The sequence below is a fragment of the Xenopus laevis genome, chromosome 9_10L, assembly GCF_017654675.1.
Source record: "Xenopus laevis strain J_2021 chromosome 9_10L, Xenopus_laevis_v10.1, whole genome shotgun sequence".
NCBI classification, from domain to species: Eukaryota; Metazoa; Chordata; class Amphibia; order Anura; family Pipidae; genus Xenopus; species Xenopus laevis.
Genome location: NC_054387.1, coordinates 86583141 through 86610810, shown reverse-complemented (window position 1 = coordinate 86610810; position 27670 = coordinate 86583141). Strand labels below are relative to the sequence as shown.

Below are 27670 nucleotides of genomic sequence, written 5' to 3'. Positions count from 1 at the left end.
AGTTGACTGCTTTGCACTTTATACTGCCTGAGCTGTTCTGGTTTTACTTGACTCATTCATGTATTTTTTTTCATATAATTTATCAAACTCTGCATGTTGCCTGCCTGACGATAGTTGCATTTCACTACACCTATAAACTGTATATACTGCTACAGAAGACTTTCTCCTATATCATGCTTTCTGCTTTCCCTACCTACAAACATGTGCTTTTTCTGCCTTAATGAGCTTCACAGGGCTTTGCTTCAGTACTGGCCTTCTGTTGTGTATTAGTCATCATCAGTACTGGCCGTCTGTTGTGTATAAGACAGAACTTTTCTTTATAACTAAATTGATAATATTTGGTATTAACAGAGAATTACAAGCAGAGCCTGATTTGTTTGGTTCTTAAAACTGCATGTTCTTGTTAGATTTTAAGTGTGATAGCACATTGAAGTGATTCTTACACCTCCTATCTAAAGATAGTATTGGTCTCCTGACATATAAGTATCCTTAGGGTGGGCATTTAGTTAGTTCACCACTAGTCTGGATGGATTTCTGTTTGTCAGAGCTGAGTATAACCCACAAGCAAAGCACAGGAGGAATCTGGCCCCCAGCAAACATCAAGACCATGAAAACGATCTTTTACCGTATGTGTATCCTCACTGAGTGAATATATTCCTATAGGGGCACAATGTATTTTATATGTGACACAAATACTAGAAAGGCTTAAATTAATCCACACAAAACAAAACCATCTACTCATTTTTTGTTGTAAGGAAGAAGGAATTCTGGCAAAGGAAGTTTTGTTTCTGAAATTGTTATTTTTATAGAAGGCTATATGCTAATGCTCAACCACTAGGTTTTAAATGCACAACCTGAATCATATCCCAACTGGAATCTGTAGTTTGAGCCTGATCAGTAACTGCCATGGCTGTGCTTTAAAACCCATATGTGGGTTTACGCCTATAAATTAAATGATCATTTTAGGAGCAAGACATGGCTTCCATCCAACGATTTCTTCTGCTTTCCAATGTTGCCACTGTCAAGTAATTTTCCCACCAACTAAGCCTATTTGCTATTACTGGGCAGATCTGCTCCTGGGCTGTAACGTGCTCCTTGCCAGTTTCTCACTACTACTCATTAGACAGTGTTAAGCAGTACCATTGCTGGCTCCACAGGAGACATAATCAAATCTTTGTAGCAATGCTATAAGTGCTGCTAACTGTAACAGACACTGGAGAAATAATACAAGTGCAGTCAGATACTTTCTTTTGATTGATGATGTTCCACAGCAATGCACGTCATTTAAGAAGGAACAGGTCATTGGTTGACATTTCTTTCCTCTGGTACGCTCTATTGTCCTCTTAGACCTGAAGAGGGGAGCGCTCCTGAAAAGGGCCGTGTGTCCTATGCGCCCGAGGAGTGCCGAAGTTACATCTCTAGCCATCCCCCACAGACTCCTGAGCAGTAAGTAGGCTAAAATACTGTACCTGCGCTGTCTCCTAGCATCAACTTTTACGCTACCATCTTTTGCCAAAAACTTCCAAGACCCTTTGGCTGCACTTGTTTATTTGAGCTCAACATTCTCTTGCACTTGTGATTCTTTTTAGTGGACAATTGCTACTTCTCCTTACAAATGAAATTACTTTTATTGAATTTACTTGGGGGCTGTCTTCTAGCAATTGTTTAATTAAACTTCCATTTTCAAATTCTTTCCAGGGATTCCAGGCGTTGTAGTTCAAAAATTACTTAGGGTGATGTGGTCACAGTTTGGACATTGCAACACTAAATGGAATCACAGATACTGTATATCCATCATGCTTCTCTTCTGAAACAAAAATGGCAACCCTTCCTTTTTTAGGCTCAAATGTCTAGTTTGCTTGAAATCTTATTTTGCCAACATTTGGTTGATCATTGCTCTTTGTTATGTGTTGCTCTTTATTGGGCTCATCTTTGCTCACTGATTTCTTTTTTATAATAAGGTTGATCATTTTGCTTTAGAGTAAGCAGGTAAAAGTCAATGTCGTGTTATAAAATTATTTAAAGAAATACCTTTAGTTTTCCATAAAAAAAAGTATTTAGTGCAGTAGTTTGCCTTGGTGCTAATTCAAGTAGAGTGCCCCAATATTCAACTAAACTAATTCTGGCACTTCCAGAAGTGCTGAGCTCAACCTGGCACAGAATTGGTGATTGAGTGCAAACAAAGTAGTGAAGTATTGGAAAAAGCTTTTTAAATAACCTGGATGTGGATCTATGGGTGCTAATTACCACAAGCCCATCAGGCAATACCTTGTTATAGGCTCCTTTAATTCTCTTTTTCTTTGTAGTTTTTCCACAAGTTATAGCTCAAAGGAATTGTTCAGTGTAAAAATAAAAACTGGCTAAATAGATAGACTGTGCATAATAAAAAGTGTTTCTAATAGTTTGTTAGCTAAAATGGAGTGACTGGATGACTAACATACTGTAATAGCCAGAACACTACTTCCTGCTTTTCAGCTCTCTAACTTTGAATTAGTCAGTGACTTGAAGGGGGGCCACATGGGACATAACTGTTCAATGAGTTTGTAATTGATCCTTACATTCAGCTCAGATTCAAAAGCAAACTGTTATGACCCATATGCCCCCCAAGTTACTGATTGGTTACTGCCTGGTAACCAATCATTGGAAACCTAGAGAGCTGAAAAGCAGTGTTCTGGCTATTCTGATAGACATCCAGGCACTCCAGCTTACATTTTTGGCTGACTAACTATATTGAAAACATTTTGCACAGGAATTTTTTTTTTTTATTGTATTTACGTTGTTTTTATTTTTACACTAAACTGTTCCTTTAAGTAAAGGTAGTTTTAGTTACGACCTATCACATAGTTTGATGCCTAGAAGTAATCATAGGTAAACTAGCACTAACTCTGTAAAAATGTGATTTAAGAAAGTACATACAAATTCTCATGTATTCACCCCCAAATATCTTGATGCTCTACAATTTTGCAACCAGTTATATCATTGAATATACCATGCTTATCTTGTCCTTGACTTCCTCCCTGTCCAGTTCTAGTATGAGCCACTTGATTGACTGTTCGGATTCTGGTTGCTGCTATTTTTTGCAGCATTAGATTTCTGCCACAATGAATATTCTGGGGCATATCTATAAATCTGTGTAGAGTAATATTTCACTGTAAATTCAGCTAGTGATATATTTTGAATATATATCATTACCTAATATTTTTACCAGCTTTATTTATCACGATTCTTTTGTATATCTGACTACATGCTAACGTTTTTCTCCTATTTATCATTATTCCATTTTGTATTTTAATAATGTTTTATTAGCTTGTTTTAAAAAAATATTTGGTGACCCAAAGGGAAGCGCATGAATCTGAGCAGCCATAACTCTACAGACAGTTGGCTCTTCTGTGTTTGCTTTGCCTCTTGCTCCTGAATGTTTTTGCATAGTAGTGGAGCACTATTACAAATGTTATAGAATAGGTGGGCAACAAGTGGTGGGTTTATAGCAATGGTTAATTTGACAACTCTTTTCCAGTTTTCCTTGCAGTCCCTGACTATATGTTTTAGACCCTGTCTAGTCTATGGATGGGTTGTTTATCACTGTTTTTTATTTCCACCTTTAGCAAACCTTTGTATCGCAAGAATTACAAAAAAACATTTGTATTTCTTTTTTGCCAGTTTTTTCAACACTGACAATAAATACAAAAATAAACGAAGCAGAAGCAAAGCATTTTCAAAGTTTAATAAACATGCACCTTATCCTGTTTGTTTTCATACACCACTTAAAATTACTGTATTTTGACACTGCAAGAATTGACTATTAAGGTTCTATCTTTAACCGCCTGCCATTTTTTCGTCAAAGTTAACCTTGGAGCAGTCCTGGATGGTAAAGCACCATCTGTGCTATTTTGTGCCAGTATCAGCACCTGTTAAAATTTTAGCATTCATGTGCACAAAATGTTGTTACTGTGCTTTACTACTAAAATGAGCATAATAATGGTTGTGCACCAACTAATAGTGCTGTTTTCCAATTGATTACATGAATTTTTGACATCTTGTTTTTCCTTTTTTTTGAATACTTTAACAATATTATATAAAATAAAACATGTGATGGTTACCTGCTCTTTTATACGTTCTTTTCATAAGCAGAATATCAGGAGGTATCGTTTCATAAGAAGATTATCAGGATATTTTGACAAGGACTTTGCTGAAGTTTCTCTAAATAGTACACGTGTATCTATGACCCATGCTAAGAACAAAATGGTAGCAGCATTGTGTCTTGGGCTTGTTCAGTGCCCATTCAGTGCTTTACTGGCAGTGCAGCTGTTTTATGGCACACACTTTACTTTTGAGTAAATGCATGGGAATTTTCCGTGAATAACTGCAGAAGGGTAATTTCAGGCTTAGGTGTCATGATCCATTCACGTTATAAAAAACAAGAGGTTACAAGGCTTTACATTCTTAGATTAAATTAAAAAAACATTGTAGCTTTGGTGAAATACCCCTGCATTATGCTATGGCAACATGGGATGTCACCAAGTGTGAGTGGTGAGCACAAGTCTCCATGGAAGCCTCACAGCAATTAGCCGCACTGCTAAGTAACAGGTTGCACTATTCCATTGGATTATTTAATTTTTGGTACACATTTGCTGAATATAAACCATTCTTTCATGCAGTATTTTCCCATAAGAGGGGTAAAAAATGCAGAAGCCCATCTCACAGTCAAAGCTCATATTTGTGAAAGCATTACTCTCTCTATTTCACAGCAATGCTGAGAATCTAAACGTTCACCCTGATCTGTCTCGCAGTGATGAGCAAATGCAAGGTGCTGGACGCAAGGACTTCTGGCGTAAGATGTTTAAATCACAGAGTGCAGCCAGTGACACCAGCAGCCAGTCAGAGCCAGACACATCTGAATGTACAACAGCTCACTCAGGAAACACAGAGAGGCGATCACGGTCCAGATCCCGTCGGATCTCACTTCGTAAAAAGCTCAAATTGCCACTTGGTGAGTGTCTACTTTTAAACCTTCCAGTACTAAGAGAACTATTTTAATAAGGTCCCTCAATCCTCCAACTTTTTCTACAACTACTACTACTACAACTGTAAGCCCCTTACGTATGGCCCTTGAGCTATGTGTATTATCTTTAAATTTTCTTTTAGTTTCTAATCTGTTCAACATTGAATTATTTATTGGCAATCGGGTTTCAAATATGTGTGCACTGTAGCTATACTCATTATAGTTTTTAAACTTCTATTTACATTGCAGGCAATGTTCCCTCTAAAGTGTGCGCTTTTGCGCGCGCACAAACTTTTTGAAGCCAGCAATTGTGGTGCGCACAGAGAATTCTGTGTGAAAACACAAATTAATTCTGACCTGAACACACAGTTTTTAAAAATTGCACACACAAGTTTAAAATGTTTCCACAAAATAATTTTTTTGCGCACATAGCCGAAAAGGAATTAGAGGGAACATTGTTTGCAGGGCATATCATTTTACTAGGTTTTAAACTCTGATACTGTATAATGGATTTAAATGGTCTCTTTAATTCACCAAATTAATGTTGAGTATATTAACATACTAACAGACATTGTTGAAACCTCTACAGCATTAAGGATGCAACTGAACTGTATTACATTAACTTTAATTTATGGCAGCTCATAAAGCTGAAGCAGGTCTTGGCCAATGAGATCCCACAGTGCTACTGTCCCTCAGCTGGGAGACCATCACTGCCCAGGGCCTGTCTAACTTAAAGTATCTAGCGGCAGAATGCTGCTCTTCCAGCGCCAAGGAAGCATTGATGGCTTACAAACCTGAGGGATCAACGGTGTTAGTGATACCTGACTGGAACCATTCGCCTATGTCCCATCTGTGTCTGTGATAACTCGCTCTTTTACTGACTTGAGGGTGCCATTTTTGTCACACAGCTCTGTCAGGGGTATATGGCCAGAACGAAGCTAGTTATACTGTATTTAAAAAGAGCGCTGACTATGTAAGAAATATTTTTTGTGAATCTGGAATTTCACATGGATGAAAAAATCATCCTTAATCATGTGCCCTTTATACTGCATATTGAAATTAGGGATACACCAAATCCACTTTTTTAAGTTTTCGACCAAATGTTTCACAAAAGATTAGGGAAAATCCTAAACTAAATCTGAACCCTAATTGGTATAAGAAAGCATTCACTTGGTGCGCAGAAAAAACTTAGTGGCCAGTAGACCAGTTAGGGCTTCATTATAAGTTTAACTGCAAAAGTTACATTGTCTTAAATCACTGGCTTGCCTCCTGTTCTAGGTAACTGGTTAAAACGTTCATCACTCTCCGGGCTGACTGATGGCGTTGAAGATCTTTTGGACATCAGTTCAGTGGACCGACTTTCATTTATCAGGCAGAGCTCCAAGGTAGCCTTTCATAGTGGAAAAAGTTGATGTCATGTTTATGATATTTATATTTTCTGGTTTGTTTTATGCTTTCTATATGGTATACAGCATGACAAGGCTTTAGAGAGCTCATCATGAAAATTCCACACATTTCAGTACTGTTCTAAAAGTTCATCCCATTCAGCTCTTTATAATCTCAAGACACAACCTGAGCATTTCTCTTATAAAGCAGATGTTCTTTGGCTCTCATCACTTTCTCATGGGCAAAACACAAACTGGGTATTTTGTCTTCTTTGTCTTATGTTTAATGCCTCTTCTTAAAGGGCACCTTAATGGTTCTCCCATCAGTGGTGTGGGCTAATAGGGCCGTACTTAAGTTGGCTCCCTGGCCTAAAAGATGCCATCAGTGGAAACAATATGACAACCGTAAACTTGAAAAAAAAGTAGATCAAAAGCAGTAAGGGGAAAATAATTTCTCTTGCATTTCACAAGAGACAAGTTGAATAGTTTAATTTGCAGAGGAACAATTATGTAGCATTCAAGTATTGTTGTTCATTTTAACTCAGGAAAACTTTTGATGAAGTAGTTATGAATGCTATAAAGTAGTTACTCATGAGTACAATGTGTACTTAAGGTACTGCTTCATTTGAGTTATTGTTTTCTTAATGTGTCTGGCACAGAGTCAGTGTGAGGTTACTCTTGCTATAATGAATAAAAAAAGAATGCAGCTTTTGTTGGATTCTCCAGGGTAAATCTGAGGCATGCTGACGTAGTGCAAACAGAAGACATAAATTGAGCATGACATGAAACAAATGAATATAACGCTGCACTGATTGCCTTGCCGCATTTTCATTATAGTGCAGTTGTTTATCCCATTCAATTGCTCAGATTTTGAATATTAGAATAACAATAAGGCAAAAAGCCAGACCTAGCTACAATGTATTATTTTGCCCGTGATACTTTCATGGGAAGTTTGCATAAAAAGGTGATTTTATTTAATATTTACACAAAAACTATTGGTACCATGTCACATGTAACTAAATTAACAAAAATTAAGACTAATGGTAAATTGTTAGAGAATACAACTGCCTTTGTAAAGTGCTACAGACTCCACTTCACATATAATTGGTTGTGTTCTCACACAGCACAAGGAGTGGGAGGCTTTACATTTGTTGTAGGCTGGAAATGGAGTGCGCTGTATTTTGTCAGGCTACAACAAGAAACAATTGGAATAAGTTGAATTGTTTTCAACCCATACAGAAATGTATTTGCTATTAAACACAAATATGAATCAATATTCAAGGAATACATAAAAAGTCACACTGGAGAGGGCTATTACATGAACTCTTAGAGGGTTATTTACTGAAATCCGAATTTATCTCATTTTTGTAAATAAAAAATAAAACAACGACCAAACTCGACCATACCTGATTTTATGGTCGAGTTTTACCCGATCGAGTTAAATCAAAAAGCTTGATTTAATCCGATCGGGTAAAAACGCAATAAAACTGAGTGAAACCCCAAATTGTATGATTTTTACAGAGTTTTTTCCCCGAACCACTTGGTTTTTTCGGATTTCTGTCTGAAAAGTCTTAAATGGTTGGATTTTTGGGCTAATTCCAGCGCAGACCACAGAAACATCAAAATAGGATAGGGACCTCTGCCATTGACTTGAACACAACCTCGGTAGGTCTGAGATGACGGATTTTCGGATTTGGGCTTTTTGATGCATAAATCTCAAAAAATTAGAGTAAAAAAAACCCGAAATTTTCGAGTTGTGCCCCAAAAAGCCTGACCGGAATTAAGTAAATAACCCTCTTAAACTAGCATCTATTTGTGTGGGTTTTCATAATGAGTTCTTGTAACCTTTTTGCCTGTAATTTGCTCATGGCAGAATTACAATTGTTATCTTCCATATTTACCAGGTGAAGTTTACTAGTGCTGTGAAACTGTCAGAGGCCGGACCAGGCACAGGACTCGACACCGGGAGAGACGAAGAAGAGAATTTTTTCAAGCGTCTTGGTAAATGGCGCTCAAGCAGAAGGAACACATCCAAGCTTCATCACACAGAAGAAAAAGATGGTTAGATATCAGGGTTCTCTTTTTTTCTGTTATGTTATGGTTACTTTACCCCTTATTATTATTTTGAAATGTTTTTGCTGCTGGAGGGTCTTGCAACAGATTGCTGACCGGTTCACTGCAACCCCTTTTCTAGCAAAACAGTTACCCATAAACCTTCCTTTCTATAATTAAACCATCTGGTCCAGCAGCGAGTTTTTCTTGATCTGCATACCACTTTATTTTGCATGTTTTCATTCACGGATTCTGTTTTACAGGGTCTTACATTTAATAAAGTCACTATACTCTGATACAAAAATGCATCCCTAATTTGGTTGCTAAAAATTAATATTTAATTTTGGTCTTCAAATAACAGTTGCATGTTAATGCATGAAGTAGCCCATGCCATTTCACAGCATGTTTCAGTCTGTCGTATGCCTCCAAACGTTCATCCTTTTATTTTTTATTAGACAAGGACAAGACTGACAAACTGCATCATTTTCAAACCCTCACTTTATTTATACAATGATTTTCCCATGTTTAATTTTATTTTTATTTCTCACAATCTCAAAACATTAATGAAATGAAAAAAAAAAATCCCACCCAGATACCTTGTTTCAATTATCTCTTTTCTTCTGTGTTTGCAATGATCAGCATGTTCATAATCATTTCCAAACAAGACACTGTCCTTTATGACTCAGCAAGACAAGGGTAGCAATGAAGTGCTATGATGTGGGGTAACATCTCCTGTGAATTACAAATGTGCATTCAGGACAGCATTTTTTATAGTATTTAGTATAGTCCATACTTTTAAGGGAAATTGTAATCCATCCCTTGATCTTGATGGTTTAGCGTAGTTTATTACCACATCCTCTGGATATATGTTGTCCAGCTCTCACCACCTTCTTATCTATCATTCACTACCCTGATGGACCTAATGGGTATATTCTTTTTCCTTTAGACATTTGCAAGTAAACATTCTGCCCAATGGGTTTTTGATTTGCACAACATAAACTATACAACATTAGAACTAAGCTGGATATTGTAATTAAAAGGCTAGTGATCATGAATCCCTCCAACTCATATCTATAATTTAATCCCCTGATGGAGATAACAAGGGTATCCTAGGGGACCCTGGGGGACCCTGGTGGTAAATAATTAAAAATCCTTTGACCGTTCTCTGGGGCCTTGTCCTTTATAATAGTTGTTATTGCATATAGTTGCTCGACAATGGAATAATAACCCACTGTTATTTGTGCTAAGAGCAGGTGAATTTGAGTTTCTGGTCACCATAATGGCCTTGTATCCACACTATCAATCTTAGAATTTATTGATTTCATGTAATTATTAGGGTTTACTTGGCAGTACAACATAGGTGTGCTTGTCTGGGCTAGTTAATCAACTGCATGAGCATTATATCCAGTTTAGCAAAGGCTAGATAATGCTCATAGAGGGGTATAAGCAGAAGAGAATTGTGATGGAGCTGACCTCAGGACACTGCCTTTGGCTGTATTCCATCTCTGTCTCTCTGCTCTTGTGGTGCTGTGATTTGTGAAGTGCTTGTAAATATGCTGTGCATTTGTTTCATGACTAACCGTGTGATGTAAACAAAAGGAATGAAGGATAGAATGAGGCCTCTGCCCATGGAAATCAAATACAAAGCCATCGTAATCCTATTAGTCACCATACTTTGTCTGCTCCATAGCACTGTTATTGCTTGTTTTTTTATTATATAGGTTCCTTAGCTTGGAAGGCAAGGGATATTTGACTTAAAATTAGTGATGGGCGAATTTGCGCGATTCGCCACTAGCGAATAAATTCGCGAAATTTTGCCCGAAAAAACCCAGTTTCGTGAATTTTTCGCCCATCACTACTTAAAATCTATACAGTGGATTGGACAGTCTGTAATCCAACATTACATTAATGCCAAATGGATTATTTTAAAAGGATACTGTCATGACAGACAATCTGCTTTTACAAAAGAGCAAATAATTTGTTTACATACAGTATTTAACATTAAAACTGAGACATTGTGCAAGCCAATCTAGTAGTTTCCCATGATCCTCTTTCTCCTGAATTGTGCTTTGATCAGCTCCTGTCTTCTTTTAATGCCCCCCAATTTGCTATTCCTCCCCCAGACCAGCTGATATGAACAGAGACTTGTTCATTCAGTCTGGTCTCAGAACAATGGTAACACCAGCTTTCTCTGAAACCACCCCTGAAGGATTCAGCTTCCAAAACCAATAGGAATTCCATATATCTATGCTGCTAGATGTGCTAATAGCATGTGCTGGTGGATAAACCATCTTACCATCTATTTTAGTGAGTGGAGAAATGGCCGAAACTGCCCATGCTGTTTTTCATTCATGTTTAGGGCATGGGACAATTCTATCCAGGGCAAAACTGCAGTGGTCAAAATACAACTGTCTGTCTATCACCTCTTCTGATAATATCAAATGAAAAGCATGGTGGCTGATGCAAACAGAGTGGTGACAGATGGACCTCCATGGCAAAATGCTTGTGTGAGCCGTTGTGTGAATGAATGTGCATCATTCATTGGTCCTTCTGATTTAATATTATCATGAGAGGTGATCAGGGCATTTTTTTTCAGTTTCAGGAAATGTTTCTGCCTGTTAGAACACAACATTTAAAAACCAATATGCCATTAGCTCCAGACTCTCTAAACCAGCTTGTACAGTAAAGGCTATAGGGACATTTGTAAATAATGGTACTAAGACTAATAAGAACAATATTCCCACATTCTAAATATATTTTTCAGTGAGAGCCAGAGGGTACTGACACCCCAAATACATTATATACAATGGGAGACAGTGGGAACTTTATGCCAAAATATATTATATACAAGTGAGGTCCCAAACACCCCCTTACACTTAAAAAAAGCAGGTTTCCTGAAGTGTGGAGTAGATTTCAATGCTGAACATGCATCATGGCACCTCTTATTGGCAGATGTCAGAACAGCACCCATCAAATGAATAGGAATTCAATAGGTGAGGCAGTAAAAACTGAAGTTTAAAGAAAAAAAGTTGTTTGCAAGACACATGGTGTCATGACAGTATTCCTTTAATTTACCAATGGTGGTTTTCTTTGAAGAACTGAAATAATAATGATGCAAAGTAGGATATGCTAGACCTTGTTCCTCCAAAAATTTCTTAGTGAAGAACATGATTTCCCTTTAGGTTAGATCTATTCCAAATGGAGCTGCTGACTGCTTTCTAACATGGCACTCAACATATATACACCTGCATAGAAGTTCTACCCCTGATTGTTATTCATTATAAATAGCAAAAACAAGTCATGATAACATTATTTCTTGTGTATTAAATATTCCTGCATTATAAATTTCAGTAATCAGAATATGATGGTTAACTTTCTGGTGGGATGGGGGCAAATAAAATGTGATTTGCTTAAGATATTCCACAGCATTGGTGTCATGTATTAGGTTCTCAATTGTAAATTCTGTTTCATGTAGTAAAATGTTTACCTATTTTAACATTTGTATACTCTATGTATACTTTATAAAGAAATACTATGCTGTAAGTCCAATTATAAATAAAAATCTGGAATTTTATGGAGCAGACCTACCAAATCCTGAGGTTGTGGAATATCTTGACAAATCATTGTCTGTACATGTCCCACATAAATCGCTGGGTGTTGTGGTTGATGCAACCATGTGCGCTAAGCTTCAGCTCATGCATTAGATTAGAAATACTGGGATATGTATGTATGTGATGGGGTTCTGGAATGGTTGTTTTATTTGTGAGACCTTGTGTCCTTCCCCCTCTTTTTTCCCAACCTTTGCTTCCTACAGGGTGTCAGAGTTTTGATGACCACATTGCAACCAATCAGGAGGCTGGAAAAAGTAAAAATGTAGTCAACTTGGGTGCTATAAGACAAGGAATGAAACGCTTCCAGTTTCTTCTCAACTGTTGTGAGCCAGGGACTATTCCAGATTCTTCTATTTTGGCTGCAGCTTTAGATCTGGTGAGCTAAAAATCTTTTGGGTAATATTAAATATGTATACGTATATTAATTTTTAATTCCTTTCAGATGCATCTGCCTATAGGAACATAATTGGGTCAAGAAAGTAGACATTTTTGTTTAGCATATGTGATGAGTCTCTGGATTGTAAAAACACCCTACACAAACATCTACCAAAAATGTATGAAATGAAATTCCCACCCTAAGTGACTTGGTCTTTTCTGGATAGTAAATATAAGCATATTATCATCTGTAAGACAATTTAATTTAGAGCTATATAACAAGATGGGGAATAGTTCACGTTTGTCTAGTAAACCACATACTGTGTATTACCGTATATACTCGAGTATAAGCCGACCCGAGTATAAGCCGAGGTACCTAATTTTACCTACGAAAACTGGGAAAACTTATTGACTCTAGTATAAGCCTAGACACAACTACAGCCCTGTCTCCCAGCAGCGCACATTCTGCCAAAGTGACCCCCCCAGCGATCAACTGGACTTCTTTGCAAAGTTGATAGTGACAGAGAATTGCCAAACGGATTACTGTGTGCATTGTCCCACTGTCCCACTACCATGTGCAGAGGGTGCTGTGTGATATTGCAGTCACTGATAATCTTTCGTATAACCAACAGAGGGCGCTGTGTGATATTGCAGTCACTGTTATTCTTTCATACAACCAACAGATGGCGCTGTGTGATATTGCAGTCACTGTTAATCTTTCATATAACCAACAGATGGCGCTGTGTGATATTGCAGTCACTGTTAATCTTTCATATAACCAACAGATGGCGCTGTGTGATATTGCAGTCACTGTTATTCTTTCATATAACCAACAGATGGCGCTGTGTGATATTGCAGTCACTGTTATTCTTTCATACAACCAACAGATGGCGCTGTGTGATATTGCAGTCACTGTTAATCTTTCATATAACCAACAGAGGGCGCTGTGATATTGCAGTCACTGTTATTCTTTCATACAACCAACAGATGGCGCTGTGTGATATTGCAGTCACTGTTATTCTTTCATACAACCAACAGATGGCGCTGTGTGATATTGCAGTCACTCTTATTCTTTCATATAACCAACAGAGGGTGCACCGTTATTCTTTCATATAACCAACAGAGGGCATTGTGGGATATTGCAGTCTCTCCCCAAGTGTACTGTTGGTATAGGAATGATTAAAAGTGACTGCAATCTCAGCAACTCGGGTTTGAGTTCCGCTGACCCGAGTATAAGCCGAGGTAGACTTTTTCAGCACATTTTGGATGCTGAAAAACTCGGCTTATACAGGGTATATACGGTATATCCCAGTTGGTAAATGACAGTTTCAAAAAAAGTATTTGCTTGATGAATATTGTTTTATGTTTTTACCCTACCTCCTCCTCAGGGGTGATTCGATTTGCCTCCTAAAAATGTTTTAGTTTCCAGCTGTGAACGTGCCAGGAATACATCAAGGAATTCCTTAGCTTGTTAAAATCAGCAAATTTAAATTTGTATTATACTTTCAGCTACATGAAAACGAAAACGGAGAAAAAGAGATTAAGCACCACCCTCCTGTTGTTTTAAAATGATCAAAATTGGGGAAATAGAGAGACCCCCAAAGGGAAAGATACTGATTAGTGCTTTAAGTCCCAAAATAACATTAAAATATTAATACCAGATCCCAAAATTAGAACTGAATGGAAAAAAATCCCACCCAGATACCTTGTTTCAATTATCTCTTTTCTTCTGTTGCAACGATCAGCATGTTCATAATCAATTTCAAACAAGACACTGTCCTTTATGTCTGCAAGACAAGGGTAGCAATAAAGTGCTATGATGTGGAGTAACATCTCCTGTGAATTACAAATGTGCGTTCATGACAGCATTTGTTTTTAGTATTTTAGTATAGTCAACTTATATCATTGTTATAACAGTATAGTCCATATTTTTAAGGGAAGTTGTAACCCATCCCTTAATCTTGATGGTAAGAGTAGTTTATTACCAAATCTTCTGGATGTGATTTCTGCCCTATATGTAGTCTCAGCCCTCCCCTCCACCCTTATCCATTATTCACTACCCTGATGGACCTAATGGTATATCAGATTACCTTCAGATATTTACAATTTAACTTTCTGCCCAATGTTTTTTTGATTTGCACAAAATTAACTATACAACTTTAAAGCATGATATTGTTATTAAAAGTGATAATTACCCCACCCCCAACTTTTATCTAAAATGTATTACCCTGATGAACTAACAGATGTATACTACTGTATAGAGAACCCTGTTGGGTTGATATTTCTCTGGGGCCTGGTCCTTTATAACAGTCGTTATTGCATTTACAGTAGTTGCTTGACAATGAACAAATGCTTTTCACTGTTATTTTTGCTTAGGACAGGTGCATTTTGGTTTTTTCATCTCCATAACAGCCTGCTCAAGATATATCATAGATCCATAGAAGGGAAAAATACTGACTGGTGTTTTAAGTCCCAAAATAACATTAAAATATTAATATCAGATCCCAAAAATAGGACTAAAGAAAATGCACCTGCCCAAATTAAATCTAAACAACTGCAGTACAATAAGCAAATGAGCAGGGGGGGTAACTGTATTATATAGCAGATGCAGTGTCGGACTGGGATGCCAGGGGCCCACCAGAAGACCTTAGACCGTGGGCCCACTTTCCAAACTATTACTCCTCCTCTCCTCACTCAACCTTTTTATTCTCCTAGTCTGTTATCTCTACATACTATACTCAATTCTTCCATCATTAAGCCTCTTAAAGAAATAGGGAATGGTCATGAAATAGGCCAAAAGAGTAAAAGCATGACACCCGGGCTCACCTGGAGTTTTTCTGGTATCCCGGGGGGCCAGTCCGACACTGAGCTGTGTTGATTTTTGCTGGTTTTTCTTTATCTGACCTCTAAAGAATCAGGCACACATATCACTCTCATTCTGAACACTGGAAATTAGAAAAAAAACAGATGGAAATTTTTTAAGTGAATAGCATCTGATTCACGGTGAAGTATTGATTGCAATCGTGTACATTTTATCCCATTTCACAAAGCGCTACTAGTTCCTTTTGCTGCATCTTGCAGTTTCCAATGTTTGTCAAATATCAGTGTTCAGCAGTGATTGTTACAATTCTTCTGTGGTTCTTTACAGCTTCGTGTCATCTGGTTCATTCCTCTCCATTTGTGGTGTGTTTCTGTGTGCTGTGATTTCATCTCCTTCCATTCTCATATCTCAATCTTAACGTTATTTCATCTGCAGGTCTCAGGTAAGATACAGTACTTCAAAATATGAAACTCCATGCAGTCCTCTAGTGTTTGAGAAATTATGGTATCTCTTCCATTATCCTCTGCATAATCCTATAATGGGATCTAAAGTTCTATATCACTTTCAGCTTTGCCTTGTAGCATTGCAGTATCCCCATGACACTGCCAGCATCTGAGCCTTACCTATTCATATTAATATACAGCATGTGAGGTTAGGGAACTTTAACTTCTGCTGTTTTCCCTAAGACACTGTAGTTGTCAAAACACTAGGTAATTGCACATCGCTACACTGGTATCTTTTGCTGGCAATAAGCATGCAAGATCAAACGCTAGGAAATTATACCCAATTGAGAAGCTGCAGGGCTGCTGTAGATGAAGTAGGTGCAGGGTTTTCCAGATGTATTTCATGAATATGCCAGCCTATCTTAGTCATTGCTGGAAACTTTTAGAGAAGAAAGTTTAAGGTCCATTCCAGCCTTCCAAAATAATAAAGCCACCAGGTGTGAGTTGTCAAGTATGAAATGATGGTCTTATTTATGCATTTTTTCCATGTATGGAAATGTACCAGTAGAAAGGGAAAGGTAACATAGGTGGCTAAGTGCAGGACAGATTGTATCAGAGTTTGGGTAAAGGATGGGGTCAAGGTTGTGGGTTTTGGGCAGGCTAGAAGTTTGCTAACTGCATCTAGTCTTGCGGAGGTGAAGGAGTGCATTAAGAATGTTAGTGGACTGCAAGATAATCTGAGATTTTTGTCAGATGACATGCTAAGTCTAATAAGATCGATTTTTTCTTTAAAGAAATGAGCAAGGTCTTGGGCAGTTATAATAATGGGTGGAGGGTGCGGAGGGGGGCATAGTAGTGAGTTAAATGTGGCAAACAGTCGTTGTGGTTTAGAGAATAGAGCAGAGATTAAAGAAGAGCAGTACAGTTATTTGGCTATTGATAGGGCTCAGTTGTAGCAGGAGAGCTACAAAACTTGCATGAATTCAGGATCAGTTCATGATTTCTTCACAAAAACGTGAATTTTTAGTGGAAAAAAAAAACTTTCAAGATTTATTATGCCCCGATGCTGCAAAAAGCTGGAATCCGAAAATCTGCCATCTCAGACCTGTCTTGGTCCTGTATAAATCAGTTTTCATGGTCTGCACTGGGATTAGCTCAAAAATCAGACTTTTTCAGTGTTTTTGGGCAAATACTAAAAAAAGTAAGTTTGTCCGCAATCCGATTAATTCAGGTTATTTTATTAATAAATATGGTCAAATTGAGCATGGAAGTTTGGTTGTGGTGTTTTTTTTAATAAAATATGAGATAAATTCAGATTTTAGTAAATAACCCCCTAAATGTATGAGGTTGTCTAAGTTAGTCCTGATCAGTAGAGGTGTAAGCATAAGAATTGCTTTAAATAGCTAAGAAAGCACATATTGTATTATGTACTGGTACAATATTCTATTATAGTGATCTGTTTTATTCTCTTTAATAGGAAGCTCCTGTGGTAGCCAGAGCTGCCCTTTTTCTTGAATGTGCACGGTTTGTGCATCGCTGTAACCGTGGAAACTGGCCAGAGTGGATGAAGGGACATCATGTGAATATTGCCAAAAAGGGTCTTTCTCGAGGTCGTTCACCAATAGTTGGCAACAAGCGCAACCAGAAACTGCAATGGAATGCAGCCAAGCTCTTCTACCAGTGGGGAGATGTAATTATACATTTTTGCATCAAGGTTTTTGTAGGAGAATTTATCATTTGCAAACAATATTAAGAGCTGAGATATTTCTCAAGAATATAAGAATATTTTCAATAATAAGTAAAAAAAAATGGTTTACATTTTTTCTGGCAATGAAATGAATGAAATCAAATGCCATGATGACATGCTGTGATGACATCCAAAGAAAATGATGGTTTGGTAGATGGGTGTGATAAGCTGGTATAGATAGTCAACCAAAAAATGATGTGCGAAAACAGCAAAGCACATCTTTCTTACATTACATTAAGTACACAGGTTTTCCATCTTTTCAATCAGGTCATAGGTGCGCGCCTCAATGAGATCTGTCACAGTGAGAGTGAAAGTCCAGCCAATCTGCTGGGACTTATTTATGATGAAGAAACCAAAAGAAGGCTGCGAAAAGAGGATGAGGAAGAAGACTTTTTAGATGACAGTAAGGAGACTCCCTTTACTACAAGAAACCCTGCTTGTAAGGAACTCTGCTTTAGGATCACTATATTTCTTTCTACTTTATCTTGATTATTCTTGCTTTGTTATGTAGGCAGGTTTATCACCTGCTCCTTGTTAGCCTGATCAGATTCAACCAACCATGGTTATTAGCATTGGGTCAGAAAACATAAAATCTGTGAGTAACCTTTAAAAATATGTCAAAGCAAACAAAAAGCCTAATCAATTACAATAAGGTGTATAATCTGGCCTGGCTGAAAACCTTTTATGGTTAGATCATATCGGGTTCTCAGGAGCCGGGTGGCAATCCTACACACAGACTGCACGCACAGAACATGCACATGCCTTTGGTAGACAGAGTAATAAAGGCGGCTCAATAGCCTGCTCTTGGATTGTCAGATCTGAGTTCAAGTTCAACCGGATTAATAAAATATTAAAACTGAGTTTTGCACATCTGGGACCTAATTTTTAAACTGGGAGTTATACCTGGCCAAGGTGATATTTCAACAGCCCAAAATAAAATCTACAGTTGTGGAAAATGGATACGGTACAAGCATAGCATGAATATCATGCGGTTGTCAAGATATTCTTTCTTTACACAATAATTTGTATGACTAATCTCTAAGGAACAGGCTGAGGATGGTTTGTCAGTTAAAATGGATGAAGACAATGGATATTTTTTGGATTGGTGGCCAGCCTTGTGTCAGGCTTAATTCTTTTTGGTTGGCCAAAAACATTAGCTTTGTTAAAATTTTCATCATTAATGTTTCCAGGTAGGAATATTTTGCCTGCCAAAATGCATTTTAAGATGAATTCTAGGAAATCGTAAGAAAAGGTTTATTTTGGCTGATTACCATTATTTAGTGCCTAGAGACTCTTTACATTAAATGAATTCCAGTTTTCTTTAATGTCCCAGACATAGCATCTGTTTGTGTCCAGATGGGTCTATAATGTGTGCCTTATTGCTCTGTGAAAATATTGTTATCTGTCCTTAATGCTCTTACTCTGTGCAGTCTGTCTCATGTATTTACCAAGGCATTATTCTTGGGAAGCTTGGTACTAGATATGTGACTATAAATTAAATTAATCTTTGAGAAGCAATACTATTTAAAATACATTTCTAAATATATATTGATCTGAATATTTTTCATATGCTTAAGATACATAATTAAAAGCTCAATTTTGAGAAATGCATTAACTGTCTTAGAACCAAGAACAGAATTTGTCATATGGGTACCAACCTTTCTTACTAGAAAATGCTTCAGTGCAGAGCATTTTCTAATTGGTTATGTTTTATTTTAAAATATATAATAAATGATATACAGCAGAAGTAATGTTTCTGCTTACTTTAACTTGCAAAATATCTCCTACTTCTTAAAACAGTGGTGCACAAAAGGGAATTAGCTTGTAAACATAAGATCATGGCAGACCAAAATGGTCAAACAGTTTCATTAGATCGGCCAGCTAGATAGTTCCCATGATAGCTTGGGAATGTTTTGATGTGCTTTAAAATACAACAATAAATGTTTTTTTTATCATTGTAATGAATGAAGTTCAGTTTTCATAGCAAAGTAACATGAGCTGGTATACTTTATTTTAATAAATTTACTAGGTATCACATGGATAGTCTATGCACTGCTGCTTTAAAAAAGTAGGATGTCTTAACAGCAAACACTTCTGTTAAATAATATTTGGGCTATGTATCAAGAGGTTTACATATTATTATATTATAGATATTAAAAATAATTTTGACCTGAATTATACTATACAATAATAATAGTCTTGATGAAATGATCACAGAGGATTTTACACCTTAGTTGATGCTCAGAAGACCACTGTATGAGCTCACTAGTCAAGCACCCAGTTAAGGAGAATTTACAACATTCATGTATAAATGTTTTAATACATTTGGGTAAAACAGACCCGGGAACCAATAAAATGGCCAGTAGCTTTTAGTCGTGCCACAATTTGGTTGCATTATCTTCTGACATGATACAATTATTTACTGAAAATAGCACTTCAGAAGCCAAAGTATTTTGATGAAAACTACCTACAAGTACGTTATCAAATCTAAAGTGTTATTACTGCTTCTTTAGCTAAGAACATTGTAAATCAATGGGAAAATCTGTTAATACATAGCCACAAAACTACCATGTTTATTAACATTTGCAGGCTTACAAATGGGACATGCTTGTTTGGATACTCTATTGTGCTTTCTGCTAGAAATTGCTGTATTTTTACAACTTGATTTTTTTAGTATCCCAACAAGGAATGCACATCCATAACTGATTGTTTTATCCATCATACATAAGGATGTGCTTTATTGCCATGGACCCTCCAGCCAAACTTGCCCCATTTCTCTATGAATGCGGAATTTTTGGTATTTTTGTAAGAGTTAAAGTACAGTAATCATTATGGGCTGGATATGTTGTCCTTGTGAAAGCTGTTTATGTATTTATAATCATTGCATTGATGGGAGGTTATGTGTCAAAAGTGCAACCAGACCGGTTACTTTCTCCTACTTTTATCATATTAAAGAGGACAAGAAAAGTATCTTTTTTTACATTTTTGACCTCATTTAAATTGTTTTTGATATGAGAAATTATTTCAATAAGTAATAGAAATGCAGTCTGGCCTCACAGATTTCTACAGATATCTGATCTGGTTGCACCTCATCTGAATGACAATTTCACAGTTTTTAGTGTTTGAATAATGCATGTACATAAACAGTGTCGGACTGGGATGCCAGGGGCCCACCAGAAAACCCTAGACTGTGGGCCCACTTTTCAAACTTTTATTCCACCTTTCCTCACTCAACATCTTTATTCTCCTAGTATTTTATATCTACTTACTATATTCTTGCATTATTAAGATATTTTTTCCCTATAAAGAAATAGGGAATGACCATGAAATAGGCTAAATGGTTAGAAGCAAGAGGGCCCACTGAAACCTGGGCCCACCGGGAGTTTTCCTGGTATCCAGATGGGCCAGTCCGACCCTGTATATAAATATGTCTCTGCATGAGCATTAGATGAATTGAGCATATTGAGAAATCAATATATTATTGGTTAAATGCATAATGTAATGGAAGTTTGGATATGTTAGAATTCTGACAGACTGTTAAATGATTCTTTAACTATAAGCAAAAGAACATTTTAATTTAAGCTTTTAATGCCCAGTGCAGTGCAGTGAACAAATAATTAATAGTTGTATAACAGTACAGGTATATAAAATTGAACCAGTATATGTTTTGGCATAAAAAAAACAACAGTATATTATGAAAGGGCTTTCAAAAAACCTCCAGACTTTTAGTATTGGCACCTGCATGTGAGACATTGGCTAAATGAGCAGGTTGTATTAATCACCTGTTTTCATTGCTGCACTGCAAATCAGTTCACATGAAGCAGCTATCATGTTTCATACAATTGATACAGCATGATGTTACATATGATTACTACATCTGCAATATGCCTCTAAAAATATCAGAGGCAATTTATCACTAGAGGAAAATTATAAATGAATCTTCTTCCTACTTCTTCCTACTTCGCACCAGGTGCAACCCTAACAGTTTATTTAAATTTTAGGAATGAAAATATTATATAAGCTGTGATATTTCTCTGGATAAAACGAACACAGAGTGGTTTCATGCGGTGCCATAGTGGGAATGGTAAATTTGTTCACAAGATTTAAAATAATGCAAGAAATACTGTGAAGTACTGTAAAAAATACCGTTTGCAGCCATTTGTTGAACTTGATTTTTTACTTGGATGCGTATCTGAGGTGATACTCCCAAAATGTGTCTTACTGACTTACTAAAAAATAAAATTAACATTTTTAAAAAGCTTTAAAAAAAGAAGCAAGTTAGAAAAGTAGTCATGTATTGTTTCAAGGCCAAAAGACCCTTAAATCTTTCTTTAACTGTTGTGTTTGTATCATTTAGGTGTCTATCAAGGCAATGCATTAAGAGCCTTCACTACACTGGGCAGAACATTTAAGTAAAGACTATAGCAGTCTTAGAAAATGTTGATTTTGGTCTTTTAAAGCAATAGTATATAAGTTGGTTTCTCAATATGACAAATGTGCAAGGGTATACCTGAAGGCTGTGCTATTGGGGTAAAATATTCTGAATTTCTGATGTTCCAAACGTCATAATTATACAGCCTAGGGTGTCTTGTACTATGAATATTGAATATATAGATAACTGTTCAATGTTTGCCTATTTATTTCTCTTTTCTTTTCATGTCATTCTTTGTTTTTATATCTTCACATCTTATACCCCTCGCTTCTTCTTTCTCTGTTTGCCATTTCTCCCTTCATCTCAGTAGTCAACATACTTTCCTCTTTCTCATATAATTCCATAATTTAAGGATCAGACTCAAGCCTATATGTAGGAAACTGGGATAGTGCATTAATAGGACACTTCCTGACAGCATATAGAAGTGGATAGAAACTGAACCCTTCACATTTGATTTTTTCTGTAGAGATGTTTTCAAGATGTGAAGAGTTAAATCTAGTTCTGACATCTTGCTTTTTGCCTGGAGCATAACATAATCTGCCCCATGTATTGTACCAGGGATCATTTATCATTAGTTCCAGAGCTGGAGCAGAGATGTTCCCCAGAGATGCCATTAAGTAATTTTAATGCTCCTGGCAGCTGTTGCTGCTAAGTAGTTAAACTCTAGAGTCAGAACCACTGGCACTTTTCAGTTTCCCCTGGCCACTGATTTGACATGAAGGAGATCCTCTAGGCACAACCGGCCCATACCCATAGAACATGCCTTTTTTTATATAATTTTCCATGATCCCCTGTAGTAGATGGTGAAACGTCTCCAAAGGCTTGATTTCCCAGGCACTGATGGATGTTCAGAGGACCACCGATTGTTGCTTTTTATTGAGTTTGACAAATTTCCATTTTTCACAAACTTCACATTTTATTTTATGCCCAAACAGTCACACATAATGTACATATGTACACAATGTATAAGTAACAGGCTTCAGCACTACTGCTGGGTGCATTATAAGGACAAGTTGGAATCCTCACTTTGCCTTTTGTGATTTTATATATCAACATGTGGAACAACTGTCATGAGTAAAAGGGACTCAGTTTCATCTAGCCATCCCACTCTGGTTCCTAATTATTGATTCCTTGGTGATTATTGCCTTATTATTGCAGGAAAAGCCAATCTGGGCCTCTCCAGATGATGCTAAATTACGGCTCTTGGTAGCTTTTGAATATATTGGGGATTGGTGTTTACTTACAGCTGGAGAGCACCATGTTGGTAATCACTGGGTTTTGGCAATAGTTCTTTGGTCAGTTCAAAATCTGAGCATCCTGTGCTCTCCTTACTAGAATTTAACTTCCTAGGTTCCGTAAACCCAACAAAATGTGGGTGTCCTTTTGCTCTGAAGATGTCTGCATGCCAGCTGCTCTTGGAAATCACAACGTTTTTACGGGAAACCTTCCCTTGTCTGCCTAGACCACGAGCTGAGCCTCTTGCGGTATGTCTTCTATTTATAAGTATACTATAAATGTTATTCTAATACAAATTTAGTAAATTATACATCATTTCTTCTTTCTACAAACATTTTTGTTTAAGTGCACCTTTTATATATTGCCCTATATGTGTGGATTATGCTAGATGTCTCTTTACCTTAAGGTAGTGGATGACTTACTTAAAAGAATGGAACCTGTTAATATTTAGGGGCGTTTACCATTACATATTTTACTGTGAAGCGAATTGAACTATGGGCACATGATTCTTCAAGAAAACATGAATGTTGCACTCCCCTTAAGATAATAAATAGATGATGGCTTTTGCTATTGAAAAAGAAAGTTTTATTATTACGACTAATAGAAGCAATAAGACAGCTCTCACATTAATGCAAATATGCTGGGAAAGAAGGTCCTAATTATTAAGGAGGCAACAGTTTCTGCTGTTTAACTATTATATAATCTGCACATATGTATTTTGTTTTGCATTAATATTACCCTATTGCTTACTATATGATACTTATAGAGGTGCACACTCAAGTGACCAACACAAGACAACTGGATGCCTTTCTAGTGTTTCATATATTTTACTATTCTATCAAGATTCCTCTATGCAGGAAGAATATGTCATTTTAAAATACATTTTTAAGTCTTTAAACAGACTGGGGCATCAATATACCACTTCTGATCAGTGGCCTTTCAGTTGAATAATCCTGATGAGATAGAGAGGGATCATCACAATTACAGTTGCCCTTACCATAAATGTAGAGGAAGCCAACTGATGTCCTGCTAAATATTTTTGCTGAATAACTTTACAGGATCTAGACACCTGCCGCCTTCGCTTAGACCCTGAGATGGACCGTCATAGATACGAGAGGAAGATCAGCTTTGCTGGTATACTGGATGAGAATGAAGATTCTAAAGACTCCCTTCATAGCAGCAGTCACACCCTGAAATCAGACACTGGTGGTGAGGAGAAGAAAGGTAGGAAGCCTTTGAGCTGAAAGGCATTTAGACTAAGGGATTTTACACTACCGTTTGCTTACTAGATAGCTAGTGCTCTAACTATTTTTTTCTTTACCCTAGTGACTATTTAAACATTTTTAGCATAGCCTTAGCATATCCTGATGATGTTAAAATTAAAAAAAAAATGTAATTAATTAGATCTCTTGTTTATATTTAAGGATTTATTATAGCAGAATGTGATTTAGAACAGAGATTACAATAACTAGAATTATATTCAGTATGTACAGGCTGTTCCAACTACAGATTTATTAGGCGATAACCTCTTAGTTTTGGGTAAAAATGTTGAGTAATGCTTTGAAGGCTCACTACTGATTGTAGACTGGATAAAACAATCCAAATCTGAACCAGGAATGAATTGTGTGCACACATACTTGATTGGTAAGATTGGATTTCACCATTATTTCTAGGAGAAATATTTGGAAGTCACATGTGCTATACAAATTTAGAATGCAGGGCAAGAAAGATCCAGAATCCCAAAGTTGCCCTTAAAATTTTGTAACCCACTATTGAAATGTTTACCTTCATTAGATAAGAGATATTACATAAACATGGCAAACTAATAACATTTTTTGTTTTTGAGGTTACGTGTTATGAAGTTACATACAATTAAAAATATATATACATACACACACAATGTGGATGGATCAGCACAAATTATTTAAAATGTATTAATTATGGTGAAACACACCACAATCCAATGTTTCAGACCTTTTTCATTCACTGATTTCTATATATTACTTCTGTTTCAAACTATGAATGCATCTCAGTGTTAAAGTGGTGTAAATGTTATCTAAGAGTGACTTCATCAGTGTTTATCATAAATCATAGTCTTCTAATAGCCTTATAATACCTTATACCGGAATATCTTTAAATGGGTACACCACCTTTGAACAGTTTTTGAATTATAAAAAGAAAAATGATTCTAAGCAACATTCATCAAACATTTTCAGTGATTTGAAAGTTATTTGTAATTGTAATAGTAACTGAAAGCTGTTTCTGTCTCTTACAATCCCTTCCTTACTCATACCATTGAAACATTGCACAAGACTCTAATTTTCCGAGATGCCTTGTATTTTCTGTGATTAACTGACATGCAAGGCATTTTGATAAGTGCAAAAATATATATATATATTTCTGTCACTGAATGATGGATTTTAAATATATCAAAGTTCCCTGGACAAGTAGAAAAAGAATCTACAGTACAACAATAAAAGCAGCATTTTCCTAAACAATATTATATTGCATAGTCCCCAAAATAAGGGGCAGATTTATTAAAGGTTGAGTTTTGATGTTATGTGAATTTTTTTAAATTCTAATAAATTTGAATTTACTCACAACTCGAATGGGAGGTTATTTATGAAAAAACATTGAATATTCAATCTAATATTCAATCGAATATGAATGACCCGAAAATTCGAATCGAGTTTTCCTCTGGAAAAAAAACTTGAATGTCAAGAAGGCAATTGACATATTCAAATGGTTCAACTGACCTCAGCCATTGACTTGAAAATCAACTTGGCAGGTTTTAGGTGACGAATATTCAAATTAGAACTGTTTCCAGGATTGAGGTGTGATAAATCTCACATTCAAATTCAAATTGGGGAGTTTAAATTCTAATTTGTGAGTTTTGACCAAATTTTTCTTTCCGAAAATTCGAATTCATTTTTACCATTTAAACCTTAATAGATCTGCCCCTAATTATTTTCAGGTATTACCACTATTTTATCATATAAAAAAATGCATCTCTGTTTATTATTTTTCATCGTTTGTTTATAATTTTCTGAATTGTGATCTCATGTATGAAAAATGTTAATGTTGGAATGCAATGAAAAAGCAATGATAGTGTGTAAGGCAGAGGATTGATTGGATTACTAGGTAAGTAAACAAAGGATGGAGTAGAAGATAAGGTTAAGTTGTCAGAAACAAGCAAAGAGAGATGAGAAAGTCATGGGAAGTACAGCATGGATGGGTGTCTTGGACAGGTTCTGTAACAGGTTACAGGTAAGTGAACTGGTACTATAAAAGTATTAATTAAACAGGAGACATAACCATAAAAAGATTAGAAATAGAACCAAAGTGAGTCAGCAAGGCAGAGGAATTGACTAAAGATGTTAACCAAACAAAAGAGAACGGCTGAATAGAGAAATGGAGAATATGTAACCATTGCATTAGGGATGAATTTTGAGTTTACAGCAGAGAATATTGTAGATTCTAAGGAATTTAAGGGGGGGGTATATTACACACAAAAAGTTAAATACTGATCTTTTGAAGTTACTTGGGCTCTGTACAAAAAATACAACTAAATATCAAGAACACCACAGTGGTTCTGAAGCATTTGTTGAACTACAACTCTCACACTCTTTTAACAGCCTTTCTAGGCCAACAGTATCCTAAAGGCTATAGGGTGACTAATACTGATATAAGGCATTAAATGCAAAAGAAAATGTTGCTCTGCAATACATCAGGAACTGTTTTTTATGACACGTTATGTCCATTTTGGCTTAGTGGTGTCATTAAGTGTTGCTTTTGTGGTGTCATCATCAATATATCCCAAATTTTGGGGGAGTTTTCTTTTAACATGTATATCCTTTTGCACTATTTAACTAACTATTGCATCAGCCATATAAAACAAATTTAGACCTTTCATTCAGTCATTGTATGTCATCAGTCACTAAAATCTAAGGTTTATTGAGCTGCTTGTCTGTACTAGCATAGTATCACGTTCAAATACGGACTTTCTTCAAATTTGGTTTGGCATGCAGATGACCTTTCATCATATAGCACCTTAACATTACCTTAAACCTTTGTTCATTGAGTTCAGACATTATCTAAAACAGAATGATTATAAATTAATTTAAATACATGGTCTTGGTTTAGTAAATTGCTGGAGTTCCCCATATACTCTATAATGATATATATTATAGAATGAATCGCAGAAAAGGACATTTAGTTATATTTCTTAATGTGCACTAGCTTAACATCAGGTTTAAACTTAAGCTGCTAAACTGTAATAACATTGTATGGGTAAGAAAACCCATTTTTCCAACCAATCTTTCTCTTACTGTCTCTGGCACACTGATCTGCTGGCGTTTACTAATGTAGTAAAATGCTCAGTAATTTACTTGTAAGTTTCTGAAAATTCCTCATAAACATTTAGTTCACTAAGCTGCTATCTTTTTCTAATATACTGTAGCATTATGCCCAAAATGATCATAAATATCTATATTAGGGAGGTTGTGGTATTTCCTAAAGCAGTATCTGGTGCAATATGGACAAAGATCTTATTTGATGATGTTTCAA

At 36.3% G+C, this 27670-nt stretch overlaps 1 protein-coding gene across 25 annotated transcripts in view; it reads left to right on the top strand.

The window, feature by feature from the left end:
• Positions 1-27670, top strand: part of unc80.L (unc-80 homolog, NALCN channel complex subunit L homeolog) — a 92123-nt gene that overhangs the window by 20656 nt on the left and 43797 nt on the right. For 13 of the 25 annotated variants that reach the window (XM_041577233.1, XM_041577215.1, XM_041577229.1 and 10 more), the window contains exons 18-26: positions 1348-1446; positions 4749-4990; positions 6281-6387; positions 8292-8448; positions 12254-12426; positions 17167-17379; positions 17704-17875; positions 23219-23352; positions 24163-24328. In XM_041577233.1, coding sequence (XP_041433167.1) covers positions 1348-1446; positions 4749-4990; positions 6281-6387; positions 8292-8448; positions 12254-12426; positions 17167-17379; positions 17704-17875; positions 23219-23352; positions 24163-24328 — 1463 coding nt within the window. The remainder of the gene's footprint in view (positions 1-1347; positions 1447-4748; positions 4991-6280; positions 6388-8291; positions 8449-12253; positions 12427-17166; positions 17380-17703; positions 17876-23218; positions 23353-24162; positions 24329-27670) is intronic. The other 12 variants (XM_041577235.1, XM_041577234.1, XM_018236092.2 and 9 more) reach the window with 7 other exon arrangements.